This window comes from Corapipo altera, unplaced genomic scaffold, assembly GCF_003945725.1.
Source record: "Corapipo altera isolate COAL_440 unplaced genomic scaffold, ASM394572v1 48b, whole genome shotgun sequence".
Classification (NCBI taxonomy): Eukaryota; Metazoa; Chordata; class Aves; order Passeriformes; family Pipridae; genus Corapipo; species Corapipo altera.
The window spans coordinates 1,552,020-1,565,027 of record NW_020884884.1 but is presented as its reverse complement, the minus strand read 5'-3'; the positions used below and the strand labels follow the sequence as shown (position 1 = coordinate 1,565,027).

Sequence of the window (13,008 nt, the reverse complement as noted above, 5' to 3'; positions counted from 1 at the left end):
TCTGTATTTCCATTTCATCTTTACCTCTTACTAGTAGCAGATGTCTTATAAACAGTTCTCCCTACTGGGATAAAGCAGCAGCAATATTCCAGATTTTGTTTTACTGCAGAGATTGTAAAAATAAAAGTCCATTCTATTTGGTCTACAAGAACCACTTAATCCTTTAAAGCATACAGCATTAAAACTCCATCAGCACATTTGAAACTTCACAGTCGGTTTACACACTGCACATGTGCAACACTGATGTTAATCCAGAAGAAAATGCATTTCAAGCATGTTTATCATAAACTTAATACCCACAAGAACAATTTCTACTGATAGGCATGTTTTGCTTAAAAGACAAGGACAGAGGAGAGAGAAACAATAGCAACAGATCTAGACCAACGAGGTCTAACTGGCATTTTACAGGTCAAACTCAAGATGAAAGATAATTTTACTCAGTCTAATATTGTCTCCCCAGATTACAGAATATATATTTGAGCACAGAAAATTGCCACTATCCTCCCTTCCAGACCAAGAAGGGATCTGGGGCAGGCAGCAGAAGCCTTTTCCTCCTGCCCTCACATCTATGTTCCAGCTCTACAGAGCAGGTTATCAGAGGGCGTGCTTGGACACATGCAATTAAAAGTGTGTAGTTTGTTGGATTTATGATCTTCCAGTTTGTTTCCCATCCATGCTTTAAGAACATAAAAAACCAATAGGTAATAGCTCAAGAAAAGATTGCTTAAGTGCAAGAGTTGCAGATTTTTTTGTTCTATGTACATTTACTACAATTCCGATACTGTTGCATTGCATAATTAATGAAGAAATAGAAACAGGTTTTTTTCTTTTCAGGCCAAGGAATTTTAGAAATAGTTTAGAATCTTCTTGCTGTTCATTCCCAAACCTCCTCCAGCATGGGGACTGACAAATATATATCAGGCTATTTTGCCTCTTTTGAGACTAGTATTACATTTGTTTTCTCTTATCACTTCAGACATTCACATGTGGAAAAAAAACCCCAAACCACTCAAACTAAGTTAGCTCTCTAATCTCAAAAAGAACCACTTGAGCATTTTTTCCTCTTTAAGGTGGTCAGGCAGAGTGAGTATTTTTATGATATTTTACGTGAAAACTGAAAGAAAGGAATCTTAAATGTACATAATACCATCTGGAGAGGGAGGATCTGATTAATGAGGCAACAGAAAAGATCTTGTCACAACAGTCTAATATGAGAATATACCAAATTCAATAAGATTGATACAGAAACAGTTAAGAACAACTCTGTTGCTAAATGCAATCTAGAATTTGACTTTGTAATGTAATTTGTTCTTTGTAACCTCGTTGGCAACTCAGAAATAAAAAGCCTGGCCTTCCATATTTCTGAATTAAATTAGCTGATCCAGATAAGGCCAAGTGTACAAGCACAACTCCAAACACACTGTTTAGAGGAACTGGGCTGAGGAGCACGATGGTGTCAACATAACAGGGCAGGATTTTGGAAAAGAGTTTCTCTGACAGGCTTAAGTCATCATTTCTACCATAAAAAGAAGCAGCAAAGTGACGCCTCATAACTCTGAGCAACCCCCCAAATCAGGGGGTCAATTTTTTTCTTCCCCTGAATAAGCACAGAGTCGCTATCATAGATACAGGTATCATTGTTTAGGAATCCCCAAGGTCAAGTTTGGTTTTGCTGGCTTTTTTCCTTATTAATTTCATTTAGGTAATGGGAGATAAAAACACCTGGGAACTAAAAACATCAAGAAAGTATTGATTTTTTTTTTTTGGTTTGCCTTAACACCTCCAAATCATATCTAGCAGCAGTCCTACCTGGCTGTGTCACTGAGTTGCTGTCATCAAGCCTATCAAATGTTCCAAAACACAGTTCAAGCTGAGAGTCTACTGAAGGAACAGAGACACACATCACTCTAAATAAATTGCAGTTAAATTCCTCAATTTATAAAGATTATAGAAAATGTTATCTGTCTTTATTGCTCTGTCTTCTGCTCTTTTCAGTTAAATATCCATTCATTTCTAAATGCTAAAATTGTTATGCCTGCAAAGCTCTATTACATCCTGCAAATAAGATGGATTTTTTTGTTCACGTGTATGCCTTATTACAGATAGCTGTATAATGGAGTTAACTGTTACAGCTGTTTTCTGATCTAGCCAACAGGCATCCCAAAACATCTTCAACACAGCAAGCTGTCAAATTAAATATGATGCAAATACTTCCTACTCCCAGTATTTGCACATTTAAGCAGCAGTTTTCAAAGCCACTTAGGTACCACTAGGCTCAGGATCCACAGAGGATTTGTGCCTTATTAGCAGCATTTACTTTTTCAAAAATCTTAAATTCTCATGCTTTTTTAGTGCTGTTCACTAAAATACGAAAAAGCATTCAAAGCAATTTTTTTTTTCTAGAGAATAAAGATATGGCAAACCCATATGAAGCACCTTTAACCAATTTATTCTATATTACTGGGTTTATTTATTTAAGCCATGTGAGGTAAGATCCACCCCAGCACCTGTTATTCTAATATGTGCTGTGAAGCAGAATACAGCCACTTTTTTTATTGTACATGAATGGTCACCTCAAGCAGCCTAAAAACATTTCTCAGGTTATTTCAGCATTGCATGACTAACAATCTTAACACATGATTGAATCAGAAGCACATGAACCCTTCCTTCCAGTGTTTACTGACCGAGCAAGGAACAGGCACCTGCAGAACCGACTTTACACAAGGTTCAAAGGAGGAGGGCACCTTTTATTTTCCTCCCCAGTTTACCAGACAAGTATATCCTTTACACAAACTAGAGAAACTGTGTGGCTACAGGAAAAGATTCAGTGAAGTTGCGGTTGATAGGATGCTTTCCATTATCTTTTTCTCCTGTTGAATGTGTTTTAATGTTTACCTGTTCAAAGCAAGGGAAAAAAAACCCTCAAGTTCCCTTAGAATAGAAATACAGATTTGTTTTTTAGTTACCTACATCCGGATTTTTAATATATGCAGCACTTTATTTAGCCTTTTCAAATTATATTTGAAATTGACAACCTAGATTAACTTATAAATAAATGAATTATGCTGCTATGTTAAATACAACTAGGTGAGAAGGTACAGCTTTTTTTATTCATATTAAAGACATCTAAGTTAAAAATTTGATTAAATTTAATTTGGTTTAGAAGTGGATACTGCTTCCATTTTCAGAAGCAAGCAAGTTCTCTTTATTTAAAATGTTACTGCAAAAATGCTTTTACTTTAATCAGGTTAATATTTTTTTTTGTAGCAAATACACTCACAGAAAATATTGTGGTTAGTTCTGTTAGAATGAAAAAACGGCCGAAGTTAAAACAGCATAAAAAACTTCTTTGATCTATAACTAAGAAAACAAAAAAGACAAGGCCTTCAGTTCCCAGTAAAAACCCTAAACTCCACATACTGAAGATTCCAGAGGCACCTTTTCAAAAGCATTTCTTATTCAAAACCTGACAGGGGCGTTTGAAAGTTCTACTAAACACCTAAACAATTTAGTTACGACTCCAGAAAAAAAAGTGTTAACTGAAATGCGTTTTGTTACACAAAAATATTTAATAAACATTTATTTCCTTAAGGCAGTCAGCATTTTTCCTTTAACTACAACTTTCAAATACCAGCAAGAGTTTCCATACAAAGGCAGTGTAAAAAGAAAAAAGAAAGTAAATAAAAAGTGCTAGTCCTCCAGATTAAAATAATAAAAAAAAAAATTTATAACTTTGACATCTGTTTACTGATATTTATATAATTGGTTATGTGCAAATAAACACAGTTTAGGACAAAAGTTGTATTTCATAGAAAATGAACATATTTTCTTTGTTGAACTTATCAGTAAAAACAAACTACTTTTTAGGTTTTCCTCCTAGAGAGTAAAAATACAAAAGGAGATGAAAATTCAAGTTTTTAAACATGCAACTTTATTAAACTACTGTTTTAAAACAGTATGTTCTGTCAATGGAACAGTTTTAACTGAAGCATTCCCTACTAAAAACCATTTATTTATATCTTGCTTAGTTAAAAATATTTGCCTTAGTTCTTTCTGCCACAGAAGTGCAATATGCACTTAAAAACCACAAACAAAACCATGAAGAATTTGCTTGGACAAAATTTTTTTCTTTCCTTGGTGCACAACATGAGAAGCAGAGATTTGTCACATGTTCTCACACTACCTCGTTCAAACTTTATTTACAGCAAAGAGCCCTTCCTTGTGAACAATAGAAGAGTTAAGGTACACAACAATCATCCAGGAGAAAAGGGAGCAATTTTGGACTGCCATGCAACTAGACACTTGCTTACTAAGAAAAATGAACAGATTGGGGGTGGGGGGAAAGGTAAAGAAAGAGAGAATGAAAAACTGAATTAAGTATTTCTAATCAGAGCAAGAACTGAGGGTGCAAGACCACCAGACAGGCAGTAACTGCAGGATCCAGACCCTCCCATCTCAGCCCGAGTTACAAAGCAGCCCTTTAGCTCAGCTGCTCACCGGGCTGGGACACAAAGCAGCAGCAAAGCAGAACTGAAGGAATGAGCCTAATGGGAAAACAATCTCCAGTTCCACACAGCCCAACCCAGCTTTTTCTAACTTAGGATACCTCCACAATTTATTTACTTCTAAGTTAAGATACCTCTGCAAGTTGTAGCAGCACTTCTCCCTGTCACAGACGAATGCAATAAGAATTTCTGCTTCAAAATTACTAAGTTATAATCCTGTGTCTAAGCCACTTCGGGAACTCTCGCTTGCTGGTATTTATGCTCATTTATCCTAAACCATGAAAACAGCTGTGGTATCAAAAAATCCCAGGCACAAATCCAAAAAATGTCAATGAATCTAAATGAGCAGTATTTTGAAGAACACTCACTTCTGACACTCTGCCTCAATTACTGAATGAGCAAATATAAAAATAGTCCAGAATATAGCCCACCCATTAAAATATCAGAATAGCACATTTTGGAACATGCATCTTTGCTTCTATCACTGCTTCTGCCAGCTCAGGCAGTTTTACAACATACTAAATATTTTCCCCTTTTCCAGCTGCCATTTGACAAATCCAATCCAACAAAAGTATCCAAAAGACATTTTATAAAAACGTCTTTCACACGTACCACCAAATATGAGAGATATCTTTTAATTTCTTTCAGCACATGCTTTTAGAAACACAAACCCACAACAATCCTTTGCTTTTATCTTCAGAATTCAAGACACTAACAAGAGCCTCCCAGTTCCAGAATCCCTCCTTTAGATACAGACACTAAAAGAAAAGCCATATGGAACCTGCATGGATTTTTCAGAGAAGTATCACAGTCAATGAACAAGCACAAGTAACAGCAGAAAACTGTTTCCTACCAAAACTTTTGCACAGAGAAGTTTTAGTGGCAAAATTAAGTAGCTGAACATGTAGTATCCTTTTAAACTTTTTTTACAGTTGTTCCATCATCTTTTTGACAGGACAGGGTCCAACAGTATTAAACTGGAAGAGAGTGCATTTATATTGCATATGAGGAAGAAATTTTGTAACAAAGAAGATAAGGCACTGGAACAGGTTGCCCAGAGAAGCTGTGGATGTCCCATCCCTGGAAGTGTTCACGGCCAGTTTGGATGGGGCTTTGAGCAGCCTGGTCTAGTGGAAGGTATCCCTGCCCATGGCAGGGGGATTGGACGAGATTAAAGGTCACTTCCAACACAAACCATCCTATGATCTCCCCCTCTTTTAATTTCCCCATAGACATTTTAAACTTTTTATATAAGTACCTTGCTACTTTCTCTCAAAGCTGTTTACAGCTGTGAGGACTTTTACAAGCATCCTCATTAACCGTTTCAAACACTTTCTTTCCATACTGTTTCCAGAAACAGTTTGCATATACAGTTTTTATATATACATACACACACACATATATGTGCAGTTAACACAGTTAACGCAGTATGGCAGTAACAACAGATAAGAAACACTGTTTCCACTCCCTGTGCTGTCTATCCTGGGCACGGATCTGCTAAGAACACACAGCTTCTGTGCTGGGCAGCTCAGCCTCACACAAGAGAGACCTGGTCCACAGCTCCAGACTGTAGTTGCTGAGAGATCTGACCCCTTTAAATTTAAGCTGCAGAATTAAACCTTTAGTATACTTTAAGTGTATTATACATTATTAGACAACCTTGCATGCACAACGTGTGGCTCTGTGATTCTTTACTAAGAGCATCTTCAGACACCTGCAACTTTCACCTCGAAGTTCGAGGCACGCGGGGTCACTGGCCAGAGAACTTCACACCACAGGGTAAGGACTGACACCTGAAACTTCTGGACATCAGGAAAACCTGACCTTGCAGGTGAAGATGTGGCAGCTGTGCCGGGACACCCACCCTCTAAGGGCCTTTACCACGGTAACGACCCCGAGCGCTCGGGGCTACCGCGGTCACCCGGGAGCGGGCGGGGTGTTCAGAGAGCGGGGACGAGGGGGTGCAGACGGCACCGGCCTCGCCGTCAGACACGCCCGGCCGCGGCCGGCGCGGGGCCAGTCCCGCGGGAGGGCCGAGCCTGCCCCGCCGTCCTGAGCCCCGCGGGGGCGGCCCCGCCACTCGCGCCCCGCCGGGCCGGGCCCCCGCGGCCCCGCACCTCGGGGCGCACTCACCGCTATCCCTGCCGGCCGCGGCGCTGCCCGGGCGGCGGTGCGGGCACAGGAAGTCGCGGGCCGCCTCCAGGTCCTGGAAGTGGCCGAAGGGGACGAGGGTGCAGGACATGATCCCTGATCCTGATCCCGATCCCGATCCCGGTGCCACCGCCCAACCCGGAAACCGTCCACCACTTCCCTCCGGCCCGGCGCGGACCCGCGCAAGGCGCATGCGCCCCGGGAGCTGTCACGTGGCGCCGGCAGCTGTGGGCGGGGCGAAGGGGGCGGTCACTGAGGGGCGGGGGCGGGACCGGGATTTACCGGGAGGTGCTGTGGGATTTAAAGGGGAGTGCAGTGGGGTTTAACGGGAAGCGGTGATAGGGTTTCACGGAGTCAGTTAGCTTGGAAAAGACCTCTGAGATCATCGAGGCTAACCTCCGACCCAACATTGCCGTGTCAACTAGACCACGGCACCAAGTGCCACGTCCAGTCTTTCCTTAGGCACCTCCAGGGACGTGACTCCAGCACCTCCCTGGGCAGTTCAACCCAACGTCTAATCGACCCTTTCTTGTGAAGGAATTCCTCCTAATGTCCAACCTAAACCTCCTCTGGCACAGCTTGAGGCTATACCCTCTCATCCTGTGGCTACTTCCCTAGGAGAAGAGACCGACCCCCACCTGGCTACACCCTCCCTTCGGGCACTTGTAGAGAGCAAAAGGTCACCCCTGAGCCTCCTCCTCTTCGGGGTAAACAATCCCAGCTCCCTCAGCCGGATTTCACCATCCAGGCCTAATGGTGAACTAGCAGGGCCCCAAACACCTATGTTACTGTGAAGAGTAGGTAACACCTCCAGTGGGTAGTGAGAACAGGGTTTCTTTCAATCTTAATTGCTCTTGCAAATACAAAGAGATTTTATGGTTTTATTACCAACCAATTTCTATTCCTCCTCTGGATGCTGAGGCATCTGACTGGCAGCAGTGATTATGATGAGTGAGATTTGCTGTGGAGTGACATCAGTACAGTGCTGACAGCCAATCCTCAGCCTCAAAAACCTTCCCTCAGGACAAGGAGGAAAAAAAACATGTGTGGGAAGAACACCAAGGAATGTTTTCTGGCCTCCAAAGAAACACAAATTGCCCTGTACACAAGACTTGACAAATTTTTAAATGGATCCTAGTCGACCATGAAATTTCATATATATTTATATATATATATGTATTTGGTTTTGCTGTATTTTTTTATTATATATCTATAAATATAAAAATTCAGTTTCTTGTTTTCACACAGATGTCTTTTATTTCATAGATAACAATGTGTGTCCTTGGATACCATCCAAGGAGTCCTTCTGCTGTGCCTTTTGCAACTGGACTTGTCTATCTCTCATTGGCCTCTTTAGCCACCAGCGCAGTTCTAGCAAATGTGGGTAGAGTCCTTCCCAAATCTTTGTTTGCGAAGCCTAGCTATGATGATGATGATGATGATGGAAAAAATAATGTGTGTCTTGAGCAGTTAAAAGCAGAAATGATTGAGCAAGTGGTTCAAGTCCTTCTGCAAGTTTGGTTTGTGGTCTAGGTCTTCTGGATGGCATTTAAACACCTTCTAAGACTGAACAGATTTTTAATAAGAAGTTTCATGCTGGATTGGGTTCTCAGGCAATACACAGGTTAGACTTGAATTTAAGCAGATGAATAATCCTGTGGCTATTCAATACAGAGTTGCTGAATGCTGTTTTTCTGATTGGGCATAAAATTACAAGCTATGGAACAATGGGAATTATGTTATTCAAAAACAAGGTCACGGTGTAGGAAAGGTTGAGACACTGTTATAAGGAATGGATAATGACACTGAAGATTTGAACATGTAAAGCCTGTGAGGAAAAACATATTTCATGCCATTTTAGACCCGTAACATGCACAGTCACTAGTAATCTCAAGTGAATAAATAAAGAATATGCAAGTAATTGAATTAACAGAGTTTTATCATTCTTTAGTGAAGCTTTCATCACATTATGAAAATCTTCTTCTTTAGAGACAAGTGCACAGTGTAAGACTGTCATATCCCTGCCTGGTTTGCTGTACACAAAGAAGTCAAGTTACAAAACTGCTAAGATACCAATTAAAGCATAAAATAAGGCAATGAATAATTTAGCGAGTAAGTTTAGTAGGTTTAGATTAGATAGTAGGAAGAAATTCTTGACTGTGAGGATGGTGAGGCACTGACACAAGTTGCCCAGAGCAGCTATGGATGCCCTCTCCCTGGAAGGCTTCTAGGACAGGCTTGGAGCCAGGCTTGGAGAAAGCTGCTCTATTGTCCAGGCTGTCCCTGCCCATGAAAGTGGGGGGTAAGAAGTAGATGATCCTTAAGATCTTACCCAGCCCAAACCATTCTATGTTGCTCCTGACCCCATCCCCACGCCAGAGGCCCCAGTGCCCAAAACACAGAACCCACCACGCTGTGACATCAGCCCTGGGGACGAGGCCTTCACGGGCAACGCGGCTGCTGCAGGCACTGCAGCTGTGGCTGTGCTGGTGCAAGGAGCCCTCACTTCTTGCAGCCGACACGTGCCTCTGGCAGCCATGAACTGGCTCTGCCTCCTCATCCTGCTGGCCATGTTCAGGCTTGCGCACAGCTCATGGGAAAATTGTGGGTAAGTGGCCCCAGGCTCTGGAAGGGAGCTTGGGCGATGCTTAGGGGGGTCCCTGGAGGGGGCTGGGCCCGCTTGTACCCCATGGCTATGCCACAGCTTCCCAAAAGCCATGGGGGAGCCTCAGTTCCATGCCAGCACCCAGGTGCTGACACTGACAGACACACACCCCATGGGCTCCACGAGCCTGCTGTCCATGAAACAGCTGGTGGGGAGGGCAGATTGCTGAGCTTCAGCCTGAACAGCAGCACAGAGCAGGACAGTAATGACTTTCTACTTACAGAGCAATCTGTGGGCTCCGACCGGCAGTGTATGACTATGAGCACTTGGTTGATTATTTTGAAGAAACACGTGTCGTGGGTGGCACAGGTGCCAAGGAAGGGGCCTGGCCCTGGCTCGTCAGCATCAAGCATCCCAGGATACCAGGCACAAGGCATCTGTGCGGAGGGTCCCTCATCAGCGCAGAGTGGGTCCTCACAGCAGCCCACTGCTTTGACGATGTCAGGTAAGGAGGAGCAGGGAATGGGGATATCTCCACAACACCAGCAGGTGTCCTGTCACCAGCACCACGTCTTACTCCCATCCCCTTTCCTTGCAGTATGCCCATTGCTCGGGCTCTGTAGAGCCCAGCTGAGATGCTGCTCAAGAGAAGGCTAGTCTTGTGCCACTGCTTCCTAGCAGCCCCCAGCTCACCATTCCCACAGCCTAAGGCATACTAAGGTGGTCCCACCCTCCACAGCACTGAAGGCTGGCAAGTGCTGGGCTGCTGCAGCACTTGGATCTACTCCCTCTCACCTCTCTCTCCATCTACCTTCCAGAAATATAAGCGTGTTGTACTTGGTGATTGGGGCCACCCAGCTGACTAAGCCAGGACGATGGGCAGTATTGCGCCGGATTAAGCAGCTGCGGGTTCACGAATCTTATAATAGAGATCACATGAGCAATGACATCGCTTTGCTGGAACTGAACAAGCCTGTCCAGTGCAACAGCTACATTCAGATGGGCTGTGTGCCTGACCCCACGCAACCAGTGTCAGAGCTGGAAAACTGCTATGTCGCTGGCTGGGGTGCCACCACTGCAAGAGGTGAGTTCCCAAGAAGGACTCATATCCTGAGGGCAGTCTCAGCACTCTGGGGAGACAGGTTGGGCTTCCCAGCAGTAGAGGCCAAAGCCAGAGTCCTGCGGCAGGGCAGATGCCTCTGGACAAATGGGCCTGGCCTGCAAGTCACACAACAGGGACACAGGACTCCTGAGGCAAAACTAAGCTCTAGGGACAGGGAGCAACCCCAGGCAGGGTAGGAGAAATGGTAAGGAGCTGCTGAGTGCTCATTCCTTTCTGTGCTCACAGCTCAAAAATCAAGTGATCTCCTGCAGGAGGCCAAGGTCCATCTCATCGATCTCAAGCTCTGCAACAGCAGCCGATGGTACGCTGGGAAAATCCACATCCATAATGTGTGTGCTGGTTATCCACAGGGCAAAATTGACACCTGCCAGGTAGGAAGGAGTGTGTGATGAGCCTCTCTGCCCCCAGCAGCACAGGCAGCCTGGTCAGCACTGCCCCAACACAGCCCCGGGTGGGCCTTGCCCAGCCAGTCAGTCACCCTCCCATCCCCATGTCCACAGCACTGCTGTTGGGGTTGCCCTCCCATTCTCCAACCATGGGTCCTTGCTCAGTGCTCCCATTTTCCCAGAAAGTCCATTGAGTACTCTTGGCAGCCCAGAGGTCCAGGTGGAACCTCTGTCCTCCACACGTCCAGAATCACTCTGCAGAGGTGAGAGCTCCCTACCTTGCAGGACCCCAACCCACTCACAGTCAAGGTTCTGAATGCTCCAGCACCTTGCTTTGCTGAGAATATACCTCTGGCAGGGACTATGAGAGAGAAGGAGACAGCCCCAGTACTGACCGGGGCCACTCAACATGACCCTAATCCTCTCTGCTCTGCTGCAGGGGGACAGCGGTGGTCCTCTCATGTGCCAAGACAGCATCGCTGACTATTTCTGGATAGTTGGAGTGACCAGCTGGGGAAGAGGCTGTGCAAGAGTAAGGCGGCCTGGAGTCTACACCTCCACTCAGTATTTCTATGACTGGATCCTGGTCCAGTTGGGCCTGAACCCATATGGAGGTGCTTCTTGAGCAGCAGGACAGACAGGATCCAGTGCAGGCTGCAGCGCACCACAACCGCTTCCTGCTGGGACAATACCTGCTGATCCCAAGGCAGCCTCAGTGTCAAAAGCCTGCTCTGTCCTGCCCATACCCTTCTTCTGCCTTCAGGCAAACAGTGAAGTTGACTTAGTTGTTGAAATAGTTACCTGTGTTCGCAGTTAACCATGTTTTTGCTCCAATTCCACGTCCTGGGCAAGGGATAGACTTCCATGCTTGATTCCTGCAAAGCGAACCATTGGGGCACAAAGGGACCAGGTTTCTCCCAAGGGCTGCAACTGGGCATGGCCAGAGAGGAGAGTGCTCTGAGCCACATTGGGATGGAGGAATCTGGCACACCAAGCAGAGATAGTGTCTCAGTTTAATGAGACTGAACTATTTTGCTATGAAAGATGAGTTATGAGGTAGACCAAACTCCTCTCTCTCAGCAATTGTAAATCCAAAATTAAGAGGCTCCAGTCGAGGAAGTATGGAGAAGAAAAAAATAACAGCTCTTTATTAAAGGATATATGTGTATTGGCAGAACAACAAAAGAACACAAAAAAACCCAACACTAATCCTGTACCCAAAAATCCTCTTCATAAGGAAACAGTTCGGTGCATTTCTGCTTTTTGGCGCAATTCTAACCATGGTCAGCAGTGGGTGCTGCTGGATCACCGGAGGAGCAGAGCCTGCAGTTGCTCGATGGTGGTTGACGGGGGGTGCTGTTGGGTTCTGGCGGTCTCCACATGAGGCCCCGGTGTGCAGGAGAAGCCAAAAGTGGAGATTTTTCCCCCACCACCGAGAAGGCGAAGGGAAAAAGGGGAAAAAAGGGCTTCTTCCCACAAAAACTCACGCTGTCTGCTGCTGGTTGTGGCCGGGATTTCCCCCTTTTGGTGGGCACAAACTGCTGCCAAACAAGGGAGCGGAGGAGAGAAAGGGTGACCTCCTCCCAAAAAGTTCCTCTGCAGATAGGTCAAGCCTCTCCCATGAAATCTGAGCAGATCTGGGCTGGGGGCAGAACATGGTGCAGGCAAACCGGGGCCAGAAAACAGCTAGATGACTAGGTCGAGAACAAAACGACCTCGGAGCCTTTCCAGCATACACCTTGCCTGAGTTGAGGCAAAAGTGAACACATCACCCCTCCCCACAGCCTTAGAGAGGGCCATCACCTTGGAATGCAGGCCAGCTAGTTAGTTCTTTTGTGTGGGTCAATTACCCCTTCCCCTCCATCTGCTCGACATCTTTGTTTTACAGAGAGGCAGGGGAAACAAAAAATTCCCCGCTTGGTTCTTTTTAGAAGTAACCCTTTGAACTGTACCAGAGACTCCACACCCCTGCTCGAGACCTCAGCATGAGGGACACAAGTCTCTCCCCATGCAGGTCTCCACAACCCTTCTGTGTCATAGGAGAGACTCGAGCCCAGTCACCTTGCACCTTACAGGGGCCTACACAGCTCCTCAATTTGTGCCTTACTCTGATCGGGCTGCGCACCCGTTCTTGACCCACTACCAATAATTTCACCAAATCTGCACAAAATGCCACACCAATGGAGAGACTCAAATCCACCCTTCTAATGTATACAGAATCTGCTCAGGGAATTTTAA

The 13,008-nt window shown here is 44.9% G+C and overlaps 2 protein-coding genes across 4 annotated transcripts in view; one reads left to right on the top strand and one right to left on the bottom strand.

Annotated features, from left to right (window-relative positions):
* RAB3GAP2 (RAB3 GTPase activating non-catalytic protein subunit 2) overlaps positions 1–6,815 on the bottom strand; it is a 45,681-nt gene extending 38,866 nt beyond the window's left edge. For 2 of the 3 annotated variants that reach the window (XM_027641334.1, XM_027641336.1), the window contains exon 1: positions 6,639–6,813. In XM_027641334.1, the coding sequence (XP_027497135.1) occupies positions 6,639–6,747 (109 nt within the window). In that variant the 5' untranslated portion in view covers positions 6,748–6,813. Of the gene's footprint in view, positions 1–6,638 lie in introns of all 3 variants that reach the window. The other variant, XM_027641335.1, reaches the window with a different exon arrangement.
* A 2,284-nt stretch (positions 6,816–9,099) lies between these two features.
* Positions 9,100–11,560, top strand: LOC113946278 (acrosin-like). Its single transcript, XM_027641347.1, has 5 exons — positions 9,100–9,264; positions 9,545–9,766; positions 10,080–10,345; positions 10,610–10,755; positions 11,210–11,560. Exons 1-5 carry the CDS (start codon positions 9,194–9,196, stop codon positions 11,393–11,395), a joined length of 891 nt encoding a protein of 296 aa, XP_027497148.1. The 5' UTR covers positions 9,100–9,193; the 3' UTR covers positions 11,396–11,560.
* The last annotated feature ends 1,448 nt before the right edge of the window (positions 11,561–13,008 follow it).

Excerpts from the sequence above, each read along its gene's own strand:
- LOC113946278 (XM_027641347.1), top strand. The coding sequence starts at position 9,194 with ATGAACTGGCTCTGCCTCCTCATCCTGCTGGCCATGTTCAGGCTTGCG. Across the intron at positions 9,265-9,544 it reads AGCTCATGGGAAAATTGTGG|AGCAATCTGTGGGCTCCGAC; the intron begins GTAAGTGGCCCC and ends TTCTACTTACAG. Across the intron at positions 10,346-10,609 it reads GGGTGCCACCACTGCAAGAG|CTCAAAAATCAAGTGATCTC; the intron begins GTGAGTTCCCAA and ends CTGTGCTCACAG.